General features: G+C 39.5%; 1 protein-coding gene across 11 annotated transcripts in view; it reads right to left on the bottom strand.

Moving 5' to 3' along the window:
* Positions 1–18,251, bottom strand: part of Csnk1g1 (casein kinase 1 gamma 1) — a 134,046-nt gene that overhangs the window by 61,294 nt on the left and 54,501 nt on the right. For all 11 annotated transcript variants that reach the window (XR_013052796.1, XR_013052795.1, XR_006074186.2 and 8 more), the window contains 2 exons: positions 14,192–14,232; positions 7,234–7,303 (listed from right to left, as the gene is read on the bottom strand). Coding sequence is in view for 7 of the 11 variants with exons in the window: in XM_015998006.3 (XP_015853492.1) it covers positions 7,234–7,303; positions 14,192–14,232 (111 nt within the window). In the remaining 4 variants the exon portion in view is untranslated. The remainder of the gene's footprint in view (positions 1–7,233; positions 7,304–14,191; positions 14,233–18,251) is intronic.

Below are 18,251 nucleotides of genomic sequence, written 5' to 3'. Positions count from 1 at the left end.
GCCGAGGAATTGGCAAGGTGAGGTGGCTGTGGCTTTTTCTGCTTCTCTGATCTTCCAGCATTCACCCCAGTACCTGGCTCCAGGTTTGATTTTATTAATAAGACTATTTAAGATTCATGCTACAGCCTGGTCTACAGAGCGAGATCCAGAACAGGCACCAAAGCTACCCAGAGAAACCCTGTGTCAAAGAAAAAGGAAAAAAAAAAAAAAAAAAAAGACTCTAGCCAACCCCGGATGGTGCTTAAATTTAGAAGTAATTCTGGCTGTCAAGATGGTGTCTTCTATCAAATGTTAGAAGCTGAAAAGGCTGGTAATGAGGGGAGAGAAAGGGAGATGAGGCAGGTAAGCAGAAAAAACTATGGAGAAAGATGAGGAAGAGTGTAGAGACAAGAAAAGTTAGACAGAAAGCCAGAGACAAAGCAGTTCTTTTCATCTCCAGAGGTTTCCCAAGCTCTCTGCTCCAATCCCTCAAGATACGGGTATTTTTCCTTTCTTAGTTTTCTGACATGTCCCTACAGTCTTCTAGTAAAGCTGAATTAGCTGCAATCAAAACAGTGATGACGACTCCATACATATACTGCTCATCTGTCTCCTCTTTATCCAAGTTTCTTAAGTGCTCATTATATGACAGGTACTATACTATAGATCTTCCTACAGAGTGAGAGAGAAAAAATGAAGGAAAGACACACCAGGCTCTGCCAGTATGGAACTCTCTGAGAAGAATAATACAGTAAGATCCTGCCTTAAGGAAAAAGAAAAAAAGAAATTAGTAAAATAAAGGACATGTGTGATGTGCAAAGGGACAACAACAAATTTAATCATGCATGTGTGGGCAGAAAAGTTTACAAAACTAAAACACTACTACAGGTTATTTTGCAAGTGTGGTTGCTGTTATATAAACTTTGTACTACTGCACAAAGTACACAGTGAATATAGCTGTATACTGATGTATAGCATACATACACATTAAACATATCCACTGAGCAGGAGCACATACACAAACCTAGTCAGAAGGGATTCTAAAGAAAACTGAAGATTTCTAAGACTAATTTTGATTATCTGTACTTTTCACCTTTTATGCTAACTTTAGAACCTAACCTCACACATGACTCTTACTGTTTCTCAATAGGTTTCTTTATAAAGAACTGTCACCCTTGAAATCCTAATGTTCTAAAAGAGATACCTATAAACTGATGTGATCTGTGACAACTTTGGTTGGTTTAGTTATCTGATGATGATGCTATCGCAACAGCTAAATGCCGTGAAATACAGTACTGTGAGAGTCACAGAGTTTTTGCAAAAAGCCTTGGAACCAGTGGCCCTGCAGCTGGCTTGCTACCAGAGCCCTACAGAAGCAGATGCTTAGTATAGGAAACATGGATGAAGCAGCCCATAGATAGGAAACTTATTGTCCAGCATTATTATCCTTGCTTTCAGTTTTTTAGTATTTTAATTGTTTTAAATGACAACATTGAACTTACTGACATCTTTGTCATAGTTAGGGTTACTATTACTATGATGAAACACCATAACCAAAAGCAACTTGGGGAGTGTGGTGGTTTGAATAAAAATGGCCCTAACAGGCCCACAGGGAATGACTCATTTAGGAGGTGAGGACTTGTTGGAGGAAGTGTGTCACTGGGGCTGGGGGTAGGCTTTGAGGTCTTGGATGCTCAAGCCTGGCCATGTCTCAGTCTTTTCCTGTTGCTTGCATATCAGTATGTAAAACTCTCAGCCTGTACACTGCCATGTTTCCCACAATGATAATAATGGACTGAACCTCTGAAACTCTAAGTCCTATTAAATGTTTTCCTTTATAAGAGTTGCTGTGGTAATGGTTTCTCTTCACAGCAATAGAAACCCTAAGCCAGGGAGGAAAAGCTTTATTTGGCTTACTTATCCTGAATCACATTGAAGAAAGCCAAGACAGGAGCTCAAACTGGGCAGGAACATGGAGGTATGGCTGAGGCAGAGGTTGTAGGAGGAGGGATGCTTACTGGCTTGCTCCTCATGGTTTGCTAAGCCTGCTTTCTTACAAAACCCAGTACAGTAGGAAAGTATTTTAAGGTGTGTTACTTTTGTTCATGTTGCATTTGTTTAACTCTATGAAGCTGTGTTACTGTGCCTGTCTAAAACACCTGATGGTCTAATAAAAAACTGCCAATGGCAAGGCTGGAGAAAGGATAGGCAGGGCTGGCAGGCAGAGAGTATATATAGAAGGAGAAAACTGGGAGGAGAGATCTAAGATCTAGCAGCCAGAGGAGGATGTGGACTCCAGGGGCCAGCCACCCAGCTACACAGCAAGCCACGGATAAGACTAAGATTTACAGAGGTAAGAACTGTCACCCTTGCCCACAAGAAAAAGGTAGTTGGGATAATTTAAGTTAAGGAAAGCTGGCTAAAAACTGAGCCAAGCTAAAACCGGCATTCATAAGTAAGAATAAGCTCTGAGTGTGTTTTATTTGGGAGCTGAATGGTGCCCCCCCCCCAAAAAAAAAGAGCCTAAAAACCACCAACATCCCAGGACCACCTGCCCAGAGGTGACACCATCTACAATTAGGTCCTCCTACATCAATCACTAATTAAGAAAATGCCCTAAGGCTTGTCTACAGCTCTATCTTATAAAATCATTTTCTTAGTTGGAGTTCTCTGCTCTCGGATGACTCTAGCTTGTATCAAGTTGACATGAAATGAGCCAGGACCCCCTTTTTATCCCATTTGTGTTTTACTCTCAAATCTGTACAAGGTAATTCAGTTTAAACGGCCAACTCTTTGAAGTATAACCTTTTTTTCCACTGATAAACGCACCTTAATTTTTAAATCAGAAAATATTTAATGAAAATACATACATAAAAAGACTAAGGTGACAGGTATAGTTATGTTCACCTGAAGATTCAGCTATTCAGGAGGCTAGGGCAGGAGGCTCCCTTGAGCCCAGGAGTTAGTGAAGAGATTAAAACTTTAAGATACTTTTCTGAAATGTAAATGTTATTTTCTCTCCAGGATTTTATATACAGTTTTACACACACACACACACACACACACACACACACACACACACACACACACCCCTTCATCCCCCTTTTTAGGTAGCAGAGTAGTAGGTTTAACTGAGCTGAAATTGTTGAGAGTGGACAAGATACTATTTGTACACTGGTTCGATATTAAAGAGTACAAAAAAATTCTTTGGTTACATTTACAGGCCACTTATGTTTCCAGATCTGAGAAGTGATAGCTACTATAATTCAACTTTTAATAAGAACTACACAAAATTCCTACTGGAACAGGCTTACATTCCAGAACTTTTTCAATGGAGTTTTTGTTTTTTTGGGTTTTTTTTTTTCGAGACAGGGTTTCTCTGTGTAGCTTTGCGCCTTTCCTGGAACTCACTTGGTAGCCCAGGCTGGCCTCGAACTCACAAAGATCCGCCTGCTTCTGCCTCCCGAGTGCTGGGATTAAAGGCGTGCGCCACCACTGCCCGGCTTTCAATGGAGTTTTTGGTAGCTTTGAACTCATAACAGATTAAAAAGATGTATCTTGTTTACTTAGTCCTTATAGAAGTAATTAGGATACTCCACCCAAATACCCTGAATTTGTACTTCATATCTCTTTTTTGCTCCTGAAGACAAATAATCATGAACTACTCACACAAGCAATAGCAGGATGAGTGTGAAAAGGACAAATGTACATACAGACAGAAGCTACAGTTCCCTGAAGTAAAATATGGCTCCAAGTGTTTACATGCTGAGAGCTCATCAATTTAACCAAATGCCTGATCAGGTGCAGGGAATTTACCATAAGTCCCTCGAGTACTTTTACTAAATATGTCAAAGTTATTGTTTAAAAGCATTATTATGGGGAACAGCAAGAGGTCACACAGGGTAAATCATTTGCCACACAAGCCAAAGGACCCATTTCTCTTAAAAAGATTAATTTTTATTACTTTTAAATCATTTGTATACATGTGTGTTTGGGTGTGTGCATCCGAACCCCAACGTTCATGGAGGTCAGAAGAAGGCATCCCATTTCTTTCTAATGGATCTTCCATCTTCTGTCTTGCTAACACAGTCCTGGTAATCATTATCTCCCCGGACCAACTTGTGAATGCTAGGATGACAGCCAGGTACCAACATGCCTGGCTCTCCATTAGATGCTTTTGCTATGGTTTCTGTCAGACAGTCTCATGTAGCTCAGGTTGGCTCCAAACTTTCTATGTACCCTGATCTTTATTTCCCAAGTGATGAGAATACAGGCATGTGCCATAACTTGTGCCTTTAATCAGACACTTGAAAGAAATTTTGTATATATGTATTTTTCCCTCCGATTACACAAAAAGTACCATTTTAATATTGTTTGGCAAAATCTTATCTCCTTATATTTCCTTCAATAATTTTTCTAGAATCATTAAAAATAACATTTCACCTTTGATTTTCTTACTTTTTAAATATCTGATAATCAACCTATCACACGGGGTGTTAAATGAAACAACATAGCAGCCTATCATGGTAGTCCATGCCTACAATCCCAGTATTTGAGAGGCTAGGTTACATTTAGAGAACTCTTTGACATATAGTAAAACCCAAAGTAGTCATTAAAAATTTAAAAAAAGCAGCAGGTGGTGGTGGCACACACCTTTAATCCCAATGCTTGGGAGTCAGAGGCAAGCAGATCTCTGAGTTCAAGGCCAGCCTGGTTTACAGAGCAAGTTCCAGGACAGCCAGAGCTACACAGGGAAACCCTGTCTCAAAAAAATAAAAATGAAACAAACAAACAAAAAATCAAAATGTTAAAATACATACATACATAGATAAATACAGGGGCTTAAGAGATGACTCTGTGGGTAAAGTGGATACTGTGAAGGATAAGGATCTGAGTCTGGATCTTTAGCACTACATAAATACTAGGCGGACATGGTGATCTAGCTGCAATCCCAGCCCTCAGGAGGCAGAGACAGAGGTTTCCTGGAGCAAGGGGACTAGCCAGATTCTCTAGATGTCACCCTCTGGCACCCACACATATACATTTGCACCTGCATATACATGTGTGCACAAATACATAAGAATATGCATAAACACACACATTTAAAAGATCAAATAAAAAAACCAAAGAAAATTTAAAATCTCCCTTAAAATATCCAAATATTTTATATATCACAGGCCTATGATAAATAATAGCAAAGCACTGGTGAGCACAATACATCTATTTATAAGGCTGCGACAAAACCTTGGTTCTGAACACACAAGCGTATGTGCTTTGGCTGCTCACACCTACTAAAGAGTCACAAATGCAGCCAAAACTTGGAACAAATGCTTATGATTATAAGATGGGAACACTGAAATCTTGTTTATCTTCTTTTAACTCATCTACTTTCAAAACACGTTTTCCCCTTTTTTGGTCATCCTAAAGGAATATTTTTATTAGTAACTTGGTAAAAACATAAAAAGACAAATTTGTTGAATAAGCCTAACTTTTTCCTGCCACTGAAATACTGACTACCCATCATGTGATTGAACTATGTCAGACCGTAAAATACACTTGAAAGCTAGAAAGATGGTTCAGCTGTTAAGAGTATTGCTCTTCCACAGGACCTGAGCTCAATTCCCAGCACCCATACTGAGTGTCTCACCAATGCCTGTAACTCCAGCTCTAGGTGATCCAATACCTTTGGCCTTCTTAGATATCTGTATTCATTCATACATAGCCCTTCCCACACCTATAAACAATTAAAAATGAATCTTTAAATCCTTTTTCCTTCTCATTTATTATGTATATATGTGTTTTGCCTCATGTAAACATGCAGAGCCTGCAGAGATGAGACGAGGGCATCAGAATCTCCTAGGCCTGAAGTTACAGAAGGTTGTAAACTACCATATAAGTAGCTTGGGCTATGAAACCCTGTCTGAAAATGAGCAATCCAACCAACATGGCCTTGGTGTTCTTAGAGAATCTATAAGGAATTTCAAAGAATAATCCATTTTTAAAATGCATGTATCAAATGCTATGATTTTTTGTTTTGTTTTGTTTTTCAAGACAGGGTTTCTCTGTGTAGCTTTGCACCTTTCCTTGAACTCACTCTGTAGCCAAGGCTGGCCTCAAACTTACGGAGATTCGCCTGCCTCTGCCTCCTGAGTGCTGGGATTAAAAGTGTGTGCTAACATCGCCTGGCTAATTCTATGAATTTTTAAATCATACAATTACTGTGGTTATATATGTGGTAATGTTATTATAAAATAATACAGAAATGTCAGAGAAGAACCAAGGACACGAAGAAATAATGGCAAGTTAGAAGGACTAAAGATAAGCATGTTTGGCAAATAAGTCATCAGGTGAAGAACTAACTTTTTCATATGAAGAAAAACAATGAATAACCAAAAATGATCTGGAAACCCTGAATTACAATTTGAGTGTCCTTCTGAACTTACAGTGTTTCTCAATGTATACGAGCTAGTTATATATGGAAATAAGTATGTATAATTATTTATTTATAAACAAACAACAATAAAATCTTACCAGTTTTATTCTCGGGCTAGGGAAACAAGCCTCAAGTTATACACATATCCTGAGAACTTAGTTTCCAGTTAAATAAAAAAATTACTTTATTATTATTATTTTTACATTTGTGGGTGTTTTGCTTGCACATATGTCTGTGCACCATATGTGTGCCTGGTGCCTGAGGAAGCCAGAAGAGGATGTGGGTCCCCTGGAACTGCAGTTACAGATGGTTGTGAGCCACCATGTGGGTACTGGAAATCAAAACTGGGTAGGTCTCCTGGAAGAGCAGCCAGTGCTCTTAACCACTGATCCATCTCTCCAGCCTATAAGTGGCTCTTGTAAATGAACAAAACAATGAGTAAACCCGTGTTGTATTCTAGGATTTATTTCAATCAAAGCTCTAAAGCATAGCATGCAAATGACGAATCCTTTCTCCCTTTTTTCCTCTGTTATATAAAGTTAGGAAAGGGACAGATCTCAAATCCTCACAGCATGTGTGTTTAAGCAGGTGAAAACATCTAAAGGTTGACCTGTGGGCAGGGTTACAACATTAACAATCCTCCACTCAACTGTACCTCGAGGAACCAGAGATCAAGCAGCTTTTGGTGGGCCACACTGATCACCTACCCAATAAACAGGAAGATCCAAATGGTGTAGGAAGGAGGCAAACCAAATAAACTTATTTTAGAGTATCCAACTAAGCTGTATATTAAATAATGGGAGGAAAATAAAGGGACTTACCTGTACTGCCAAGCTGTTTATAAAATCTGTACTCTAAATGAAGTTGTGGAGCGCGTGATTTTATTGGTTCCTGAAAACCAAGAAGAAAAACTGTGGTCAAATTTCAACAAATGAGCTTCTTTTCCCCAATCTTAGATTTTCAGAACGAACAGGGCTAAGACCCTTTCATGTTTCAGAAACGATCTGCATATAACAGTGTTCTTACCACAGTTGTCTTTGGAAGTACAGTCAGAAGAAGATGAGCTGAATTATATGTAACCCCTTTCACGGGCAGTCAAAAACACACTCTCCATGAGCCATCACTCAAGGGTAGCTCTCTTGGTGTAAAATACTCTCACAAAATGTGTACATTCACCCATTTACCTTCTTTCCTTCTTTTACTCCCTGCCAATAAATCACTATGTAGCCCAGGATGACTTCAAAGTCTCAACCCTCCTGCCTCTCTGACTCCTGAGCACTAGGATTATAGGTGTGCACTACTGTGCCTGGTTTAGACAGCAAATCTTTTTTTTTTTATTTGTTTCTTCGAGACAGGGTTTCTCTGTGAAGCTTTGCGCCTGTCCTGGAACTCACTTGGTAGCCCAGGCTGGCCTTGAACTCATAGAGATCCACCTGGCTCTGCCTCCCGAGTGCTGGGGTTAAAGGCATGCGCCACCACCGCCCGGCCCATTATGCCACTTTCATACACATAGATAATGGAAATTTCACACACAAACCCTACTCCCCTCTCTAGCATCCCATAGGTCCTCTTCTTTTTCCCAAATAGTTCACTTTTTACTTTATGTGTTGTTGTTTTCCTTCTTAAAAATCTAGATTTCATGTAAAAAAAAAAAACCCACAAAACAAAACAAAAAACCCCCATCTGGTTGTTATCAGTCTTTCTAACAAAAATGGGACTCTTTCATGCCTTCAATTCTAGCATTTAGAAAGCTGAGGCAGAAAGATCATCTACAAGTTTGAGCCTAGCTTGAGCTATATAATGAGTTACAGGACATCTTATGCTATAGAATGAGACCCTGACTAAAAACAACAACAAAACCTAAACCAAATAGAAACAATAACAATAATGAAGAGTTTCTAAATCTTTATAGAGACAGCAGGCAAACAACCACATATTGTGCTACGTCACACCTAAGAACTGGCTGGTTAACTGTTCTGAACAGATGTGTGGCACTGGCAAATAGCTAACAAGGCAACAGAAGGCCATCATAAAAGATGTCAATTTGGTATATATAAATGATAGATTTAAAAACTACTACAAGATGGTTCTGACCTCTTTTTTAAAAACTCATTAACAGCTAAGTGTGGTATCACCTGCTTTAATAGGCAAGCAGATCTCTGAGTTAGAGGCCAGCTCGGTCTGCATAGCAAACTCCAGGCCTGCTAGAGTTACATGGTGAGACCGTGTCTCAACAAAACAAAACCACCATCAAAGAAACAACCCCCCCCCCCCAAAAAAAAACAAAAAACTAACTAAACAAACAGAATTCATCATCAAGCCAGGCATGTCTTAGTATTTAAGATGATGAGGTAGGAGGTTCTTTGAGGATAAGCTGGAGTATATGGAGGGCAGCCTGGGCTACAGAATAAGGGCCTTACTAACAAAACTAAAACAACCACCACAACCAAAACTTCTTGAACTTGTACACTCAACTAGGATGCCTACTATCAAAGCAGAAAGGTAGTTTAGTACTATGGAGAAACTAGGACCCTTCTGTGTTGCTAGCCTTAATTTAAAATGGTGCAGCTGCCAGCACGCCCTCTTTCCTAGCACTTGGGAAATGAAGTCAGGAAGATCAGGAATTCAAGGTTATCCTTGGCTACAGACAAGTTTGAAGAAAGCTTAAATTACATGAGAGCCCACCTCAGAAAACAAAACAAATAACTAGAATGATGCAATTGAAAATGTTGTAGCCAATCAATTCTACTTCTGGGTATAGATGATAAGCATGTGGCACCACAACTGGTTTTATGTGGTGGGGGGAATAAAAGTCAGGACTTCATCCATGCTAGGCAAGCATTCTACCGAGTTACATCCAGCTCCTCAAACACATCATATTTTGGCAATAGCAACATTTAAAAACTTCTATTTCAAGATACACAATAAATTATTGCTATCTAAAAAAAAGTCTGGCTTTTTCCCCCCCAGACAGGGTTTCTCCGTGTAGCTTTGGAGCCTGTTTGGAACTTGTCCTGGAACTTGTTCTGTAAACCAGGCTAGCCTTGAACTCAGAGATCTGCCTGCTTCTGTCTCCCGAGTGCTGAGATTAAAGGTGTTTGTTACCACTGCCTGGCTTCATTCTATGTTTTTCTTAGGACCCAGAGTCTATAAATCACAGAACTCAGAAGTTTCTTTCAAATTACCTAATTCACTCATTCTTTGCTTTTAGGAAATTTTAAGCTAAATAAAGTCAGACATTGAGTATTTTATATTCTCAAGGAACTCCATTAAAGAACTCACAGCATCCAACACTCACTACAGTTGAACTTTGTGTTTCCCAAGATTATCATAGTTAATTAAGAGAAACACACATAATACCTGATAGTCCCTTGACTGCTCTCTTCAGAATGAAGGGACTCTTCATTTGGTTACAGGTTACCTACTTTATCACCAATAAAATAGCCAGTTACAAAATGTGTTAATAGCAAAACTACCAGCAATAATTTCATGAGAAACAGAGAAGACAAAATGAGATGGAATAAGAACAGGAAAACTACTGCCTGGAATCTCTAGAGAATGGCAAAGCACAAGGAAAATGAATTTAAAAACCTTAGGATCTTTACTTGAATTTCATGCTAGAAACCTTAGAGGAAAATATGACCTTTATTATCTTAGTTAATGAAGAAAACAACAGTTAATTTTCATAGAATTTGTGTTGACAGTGAACTTATACCTTACACATATTCATGAATGACAGTGTTTTGTTAATCACAGGAATGCACATCCTTCAGCTAGTCTCCTGAGCACATGGCTGAAGACTATTCAAGCATATGGTTTCAGGACCTGTTCTGGAAGCATTAAGAATAGAAAGCCTTCCAAACATACAAAGAGCAGTGTAGAGAAAAGTAGTAAGATGAGTAACTTGCTAAGTAGCTGAGAATGACCTTGAATTCCAGATCTTCCTCTACCTCCTGAGTACGAGGACTGCAGCTATGAAAGAGACAGACACATTGGTTTTTGTTGTTGTTTTTCCGCAGGCATGACCTCTCATTCTATAACCCAGGCTAGCCTAGAACTTTCCGTGATCCTTCTGCTTCACCTCCCAAGTGCTGAAATTACAGATAGGAGCCATCATGCCCGGTTACTTTGTATATGTGTTTAAGATTTACTTTATTTTTATTTATGTATATGTGTTTCTATCTCTGTATGTGCATGTATGCGGTGTTGTCTGTGAAGGCCAGAAGAGGGAGCAGGATCCCTCCAGGCTGGATTCCAGGCAGTTTTAAGTTACCTGACATAGGTGCTAGGAACTGAACTCCAGTTCTCTGCAAGAACAAGTGCTCTTTACAGTTCAGCCACCTCTGCAGCCCCTACTTTGCATATTTTAAACAGTCTTCAATTATTTATTATAATGTGTGTATAAGAAAGGGGTATATGTGCCTCTGTGTGTGTGTATGTGTGTGTATGTGTGTGTGTGTGTGTGTGTGTGTGTGTGTGTGTGTGTGTGTGTGTGTATGTATGTAGGTTGGAGGACACTTTGGGAAGTTGGTTCTTTCCTTCCACATTTATGCAGGTTCTGGGTATTGAACTCAGGTTGTCAGGATTGCATGGCAAGCATATACACCTTCTGAGCTACCGCAATTGGCTCTACTGGGTGAACTTTTAAATGTTCTTAAAAACTAAAGGAGCACTGGGCAGTAGTGGCACAGGTCTTTAATCCCAGTACTTGGGAGGCAGAGGCAGGCGAATCTCTGTGAATTTGAGGCCAGCCTGGTCTACAAATCCAGTTCCTGGACAGCTAGGACTGTTATACAGAGAAACCCTGTCTCGAAACAAAATAATAAACAAAAAACAAAAAACAAGCAAAAAATTGGAGGATTCCCTCTTTAAAAAAAAAACAAAGAAACAAACCTAAACCTAAAGGAGCAAGAGCTACAATGAAGATCCAAACAAGGCAGAATTGATGTGCTGGTATACACCTTTAATCCCAGTACTTGGGAGGCAGAGGCAGTTGGATCTCTGAGATCAAGGCCAGCCTGGTCTACAGAGCCAGTTCCAGGACAACTGCAACTACACAGAGAAACCCTGTCTCAAACAACAACAACAACAACAACAACAACAACAACAAAGAAATAGCAGTACAAAGTTTCCTGCAATTCTGTAACAGATGTTGCTTGCCTATGAACAGAGAGCTGGCCATCTGCCAGAATCACGGCTATTCTGGAACACACAAGCCTGCCTGAAATTCTAGATTAATGGCAGATGGCTCTCTTACACAATGAAAGGAGATCAATTACGATTGCTCTATGTCCCTTGAATAAGCTCAACATTAAGGGATGAAACTCACAGATGGAATCGCTATATTCTAAGTAGGAATTCTCATTTCAGTCTTGCCTTCCTGCCTTCCTCCATCTTTCTTCCTTTGAACTTCCAGGACCCCACGCAGGTTATACAGGCACTCTACCACTGAGCTAGAACCCTAGCCCCTAATTCTACTTTTTATATTGGCTATACAAAAGAGAATAAAGCTTAATAAAAGGAAATGAAGGAAAAGTGAAATGTCTGTCAATGATATTACTAATATGTTATAGAAACATATTTATATAGGTCAAAGTGGTATGAACTTGATAGAAGAAATCTAGACAGAAAGCCCCAAAAGAAGCCTTGAAAAATAAAGGGACAATGTCAAATATATAGTGGTAATACAGAAATTTAAAGGTACAAGTTATCACATTGTTTTGGTTTTTTTTTTTTTTTTTTTTTTTTTTTTTTTTTTTGCAAATGTTGTTTTGTTTTTAGTTTATTGAAACAGGGTCTCACTGTAACTTACTATATAGCCCGGGCTGACTTCCAACTTCAAATACTCCTACTTCAGCCTCCACAGGGCCACTAACACACTAGGCTTTGTTTGGAGGAGTGCTTCTTTTGTTCAGTAGCCTCAGAAAATTAAAGACATTTATTCTGTGTGAAACAGAAGAAGTCAAATGGCAAATGCACTAGAGTATACTTTCCCAGAACTAAACTTCTCTACAGAAAAACAAGTAGATAAACCCTTACTTGTCCATCTTAAAAGACATTTGACCTGCATCAGTACATGTGCTCTTTCTTTTCCTGCTCTGATTTCTCCACCAAGTCAAAGACCAACAAAAACCAGTGTAGTCACACAGTAATCCCAGCACCAAGGGTGCTGAAGCACAAGAGTTGCCATAAATTTACAGTCAGCCTGGCTACCCACTGAGAACTGGGTCAGCCAGGGCTACAAAGTGACCCTATCTCAACAAGAAAAACAAGCAGGAAAAAAGGGGAGGGGGCCGTGTGTGCTGGTAACATAGGCTGGTAGTTGAGTGCTTGTCCAGCACACATGAAGTCCCAGGTTCAAGCTGTTACAGCAAACAAGCCTGAGTATGGCGGCACAAACCTGTAGTCCCAGCACTTGAAGCAGAAGGATCGGATACCTCAGGTAACACTGAGTTTAAGACCAGCCTGAGTTACATGAAACACCTCAAAGGGAACAGAGCGGGGGAGTTTCAAAGAAATTGCCTGTTCTTAGTCCCAATACTTGTCTTCTCCTTTGGAGAGAAATTAACCTGGCAACTCTTTCGCAAAAGAATCCTAACAACCCACAAACTGACGAGCTAAATAAGATAAAAAGACTAAGCAGGGCCGTAGGGAATGTTTTTATGGGAGTTTGTATGGTTTGTAGAGACAGGGTCTCACTGTGTAACCCTGTTGGCCTGGAACTCACTATGAAGATCAGGCTGGCCTCGAACTCACAGTGATCTACCTGTTTCTGCCTTAAACTCAAACTCAATATAAACTCAAGGATGACACTGAACTCCTGATCCTCCTGTCTCCTCCTTTCAAGTGTTGGAATTAAAAGCATGTGCTGAAAACCATATGGTGCCATACCTGGTTTGGCAGGTTTTTTAAAGCAATGGTTCTCAACCTGTGGGTCATGACCCCCTCAGCAAACCTCTATCTCCAAAAAATATTTACATTATGATTCATAACAGTAGCCAAATTACAGTTATGAATTGGCAATGGAAATAATTTTATGGTGGGGGTCACTATAGCATAAGGAACTGTATTAAAGGGTTGCAGCATTAGGAAGGTTGAGAAACACTATTTTAAAGCATTGATGAGATAGTCAGACTTGGTTTTCTTTTGTTAAATATACTAATAAATGCCATACATTTAAAAAGCACATGTCACAGGGTAGTGGTGGTGCATGCCTTTAATCCCAGCACTAGGAAGGCAAAGGTAGGCAAATCTCCATAAATTCAAGGCCAGCCTGGTCTACAAGTTCCAGGACAGTCAGAGTTACACAGAGAAACCCTGTCTCAAAACAACAACAAACAACCAAACAAATAAATAAATAAATGACAAAAATAGATGGCAAGAAATGCTCATTGGTTTAGAGCACTTGTTCTTGAAGATGACCCAGGAACATGACTCAGGTTCAATTCCCGGCATTAGCAAGTTAGTTCACAACTATCCAGTTCCAGTTTTCTGGCCTCCATGGCACCAGGCATACACACAGTGTGCACATATACAATCAATTAAATTTTGACTCATCTTTGCTACCACTAGACTTGGTACCATTTATATGACATTACACAATATATAGTGTTTTATCATTATAACATCCTGATGGAGGAAAAATGACTATCTGGCATCATATGCACAGTAAAAACAGCATTAGCATTATTGTGAATGCCTACAACAACTTCCTGTAAGAAGACATTAGCAATGAAGGCATCAAAACACAAAGACCACAAACACACACATTCTACTCACCAGTTTAATGGCTACATATTCATTGGTGTAGAGATTTTTACCTAAGGGAAAAAGAGAATGTATATATTTAGTGACATTAGCTTACAAGGTCATGAGAAAGGTGGATTTTCTAACTGGTCTCCCATATATGAAGACAGAGCTAAGTGAAAAGCTAAACAGAGATAATGAGAACCAGCAGGACTAGGACAAAAACAGCTTGAGAATCTAAAAATGTAAGCTACACAAGAGACCCTGTTTTGCTTGTTTTAAAAAGGAGAAAACCAACCAAATCCACCCCCTCTTCTCTCCCTTATGGCCCCCCATACATGCAACCTTATTACTTCTCAATTATTATGGTATTAAGTGAACTGAAAAGAAATGCCACAATTTCAAAGATAGAAATTTAAACTTGGAAAAGGTTGGAGGCAGGAGAATCAGGAATCCAAGGTCATCCTTGGCTACACATTGAGTTTAAGTCTAGCCTGGGCTGCATGATCTCATGTCTCAAATCTCCCCCTACCTCTAGAAAATATTTAAGCACAGATCAGTAAGTAGTTAGGAGGTAGGATGAAATGAGAGATCTAATATTTAAGGAGAACCAAGGTGGTAGTTATGTGCACCAAAGGAATAAACCTGGATATTGTTGTGAACAAAAAGAGGAAATAAGTACTGTAGATGACAGAACAACCAGGGAAATCTCAGGAGTTGAATTTTCCCCTTTGACCTCCCTCCTCCACAAAGTTTCGAAGAACAAGCAGTATTTTAACAGCTGGAGAATGGGTAAGATCATTTCAGGGAGAGGAAACTGCAAAAACAAACAAAAATAAAGCAGGAGATGCTATAGACGAAGAGTGGTCCAGAGTCTGGGGGCTGGATGAAGACTGACAAGGAGAAGTTAAAACAAAAACTGGGAAAGGCTGTGGCTGTATTAGGAAAACCTTAATACTATTCTAGGTTTAAAACAAGATTTGGAAGTAATCACATAATCAGATCTATGACTCTGAAGGATTATGTATGAGGCAGCATAAAACTCAAGTAGAAAAGCAAGAGAGCAGAAGTACGGGGATGTAGCTGGATGACTTAACACCTATCACATCAAACACCACCATCCAAGTAAAGCTTCAGAGAATATACTCGAGCTCCTCACAGTCCTGTGTATTTGATGAAAACCTCGGCTAATAAATTATATAATGTGATGATGTAAAGACAAAAATCAGAAAAGTACATAGAAGAGTCTGGATAATAGAGGAGAAAGCACATTTGGGTACAACCAAGTGACCTAAAGAATAAAGGTCACTTCCTATATTTAAAAAAAAAAAAAAAAAATCCAGGTTGGGCATGGTGACACACCTCTAACCTCAGGAGTGGGGAGTCAGAGGGCAGGTGGATCTCTATGAGTTCAAGGTCAGCTTGGTCTACATTAGCATTTCTAGGCTAAGAAGAGCTATATAAGACCCTATCCTATCTCAAAAGAAAGAAAAAAAAAACCTGTGATTTCTTTGAACACTGCATTAAAAAAAATGGTCCACACTTTTTAAAAAAGTGGTCTGATTTTTATATTATAAATTCACTTTAATATACATATTTTTTTCTTAATTCTACAAGTGAAAAAAAAAAAGGTTATTTGTTCTGCAGCTTCCTGACCTATTAGGATACACTCCTGGGTGTGTGTACTGCAGAGAAAATGATTCACATTCGAGGCTACCCACAGGTTGTCTCTAATGAACCTTTCTGGCTTCTTACCATTTCTTCTCATGTATCATATTCTCTAATTGTTTGAGTCCAGTCAGAATATCAGGTTACAATTAGGGGCATTTCCTCTTTTGTTTTTAGTGTGTGTGTGTGTGTGTGTGTGTGTGTGTGTGTGTGTGTGTGTGTGTGTTTTGTGTTACTGGGGATAGAATTCAGGGTCTTCCACATGCTAGGCATGCCCTGTGCTACTACTGAACAACATCCTCAGCCTGAAAGATTTTTTTTCCTTTAGAATTTTTTCCTAGGGGGGGGACAGAGGATCTCATTATGTAGCCCTGGGCAGCCTGGAACTAGCTTTTTATATGAGGTTCAAGAAGCTTAATAATACAAATGAACATCTAGTTTCTAGAAAATTGTAATGTCATCATCATCATCCATCCCCCCCTCCCCCCTGCTTTTTTATAAAGACAGGTTCTCACTATATAGCCCTTGTCAGCCTGGCCTGGCCTTGAACTCAAGAGATCCACATGCCTTAGCTTCCTGAGTGTTAGGATTGAAGGCATGTACAGCCATGCCCCACTCTATCTATCTATCTATCTATCTATCTATCTATCTATCTATCTATCTATCTATCTATCTATCTATCTATCTATCTACCTACCTACCTACCTACCTACCTACCTACCTATCTATGTTTGGAGACAGGGTCTCAAAATGTTGCCAAGGTTAGCCTTGAACTCATAACAATTTTCCTGCTTCAGCCTCTCAAGAGCAGAGTGACAGGTACTGTCAGGTTTTTTCTTTCTTTCTTTCTTTCTTTCTTTCTTTCTTTCTTTCTTTCTTTCTTTCTTTCTTTCTTTCTTTCTTTCTCTCTTTCTCTCTTTCTCTCTCTCTCTCTCTCTCTCTCTCTCTCTCTCTCTCTCTCTCTCCCTCTCCCTCTCCCTCTCCCTCTCCCTCTCCCTTTATTTATTTATTTATTTATTTATTTATTTATTTATTTATTTATTTATTTATTTATTTTTTGAGACAGGGTTTCTCTGTGTAGCTTTGCGCCTTTCCTGGATCTCGCTCTGTAGACCAGGCTGACTTCTTTGAACTCAAGAGACCCGCCTGCCTCTGCCTCCCAAGTGCTGAGATTAAAGGCGTGCGCCACCACTGCCTGGCTGTGATAAATTTTAACCTGGAGCTATGAGCTCAATAAACCACTTCTCCCTTAAATCAATTTTGTCTAGGTATTTTATCACAACAACAGGAAAAGAAACTAAGATATTAATAAATATTGGAAATACTTTGTAGATATTTTATATTATGTAATGAAATATTTCTGTGAGTTCGAGGCCAGCCTGGTCTACAGAGTGAGATCCAGGGCAGTCACCAAAACTACACAGAGAAACCCTGTCTCAAAAAAAAACAAAACAAAACAACAACAACAACAACAACAACAAGAAACCAAAAAAGTCATCACAGCCAGGAATCATAGCAGCAGGAACTATCTTGAGGAGCTAGTTACTTGCATCCGTGGTCAAGAAAAGAGGCCTTCAAGACTGTGGTGAGTGAGGCACTTGCCATAACAATCTGAGTTCAATCCCTGGAACACACATTGTGGAAACTACCCTGACAAGTTAAGAGGTTGTCCTCTGATCTCTCTCTCTCTCTCTCTCTCTCTCTCTCTCTCTCTCTCTCTCTCTCTCTCTCTCTCTCTCTCTCACTCACACACACACACACACACACACACACACACACACACACACACAGAGAAAAAGAAATTAAAAAAAAGAAAGAAACAAATGAAATATCTGTATGCTAGTGTCTAGCTTGCTTTTTCCACTCTTTAACAGTCCAGGATCTGCTGCTTAGAGAATGGTGCCACTCACAGATGGCAGATAAGTGATCTCACCACAATTAACACTATCAAGAGAGTCCCCTACAGACACGCCCAGAAGCTCATCTCCCAGGTGATTCTAACTTCTGTCAAAGCTGACAATTTAACATCAACCATCACAATTGATACTTTCTCTCCTAAATCTTCAAATTTACACTATCTAATGCAACAATATATATAAGTAAGATTTTGTAGAAATCATCTTTCCAGCACTATGAAAGTTAGCCAGTAGTGAGGAAACTCCTAGGTTGGTAACAGATTGTTTTCTCCACATCCTTTGACTAAATAGTGTCTTCAGCAATAGGGTCTCTGTTCGTCTGTCTGTCTGTCTGTCTGTCTCTCTTTTTAAAGATTTATGTATGAGTGTTTTGCTCATGTTTATGTACCACATGCGTGCCTGATGCCCTTGGAGAGCTGAAGAAGACATCAGATTCCCTGAATCTGGAGTTATTGAAAGTTGTGGGCCATTATGTGGGTGCAGGGAACTGAACTCAGGTCCTCTAACTG

This window comes from Peromyscus maniculatus, chromosome 7 (genome assembly GCF_049852395.1).
Source record: "Peromyscus maniculatus bairdii isolate BWxNUB_F1_BW_parent chromosome 7, HU_Pman_BW_mat_3.1, whole genome shotgun sequence".
NCBI classification, from domain to species: domain Eukaryota; kingdom Metazoa; phylum Chordata; class Mammalia; order Rodentia; family Cricetidae; genus Peromyscus; species Peromyscus maniculatus.
This window is presented reverse-complemented; position numbering and strand designations above follow the sequence as displayed.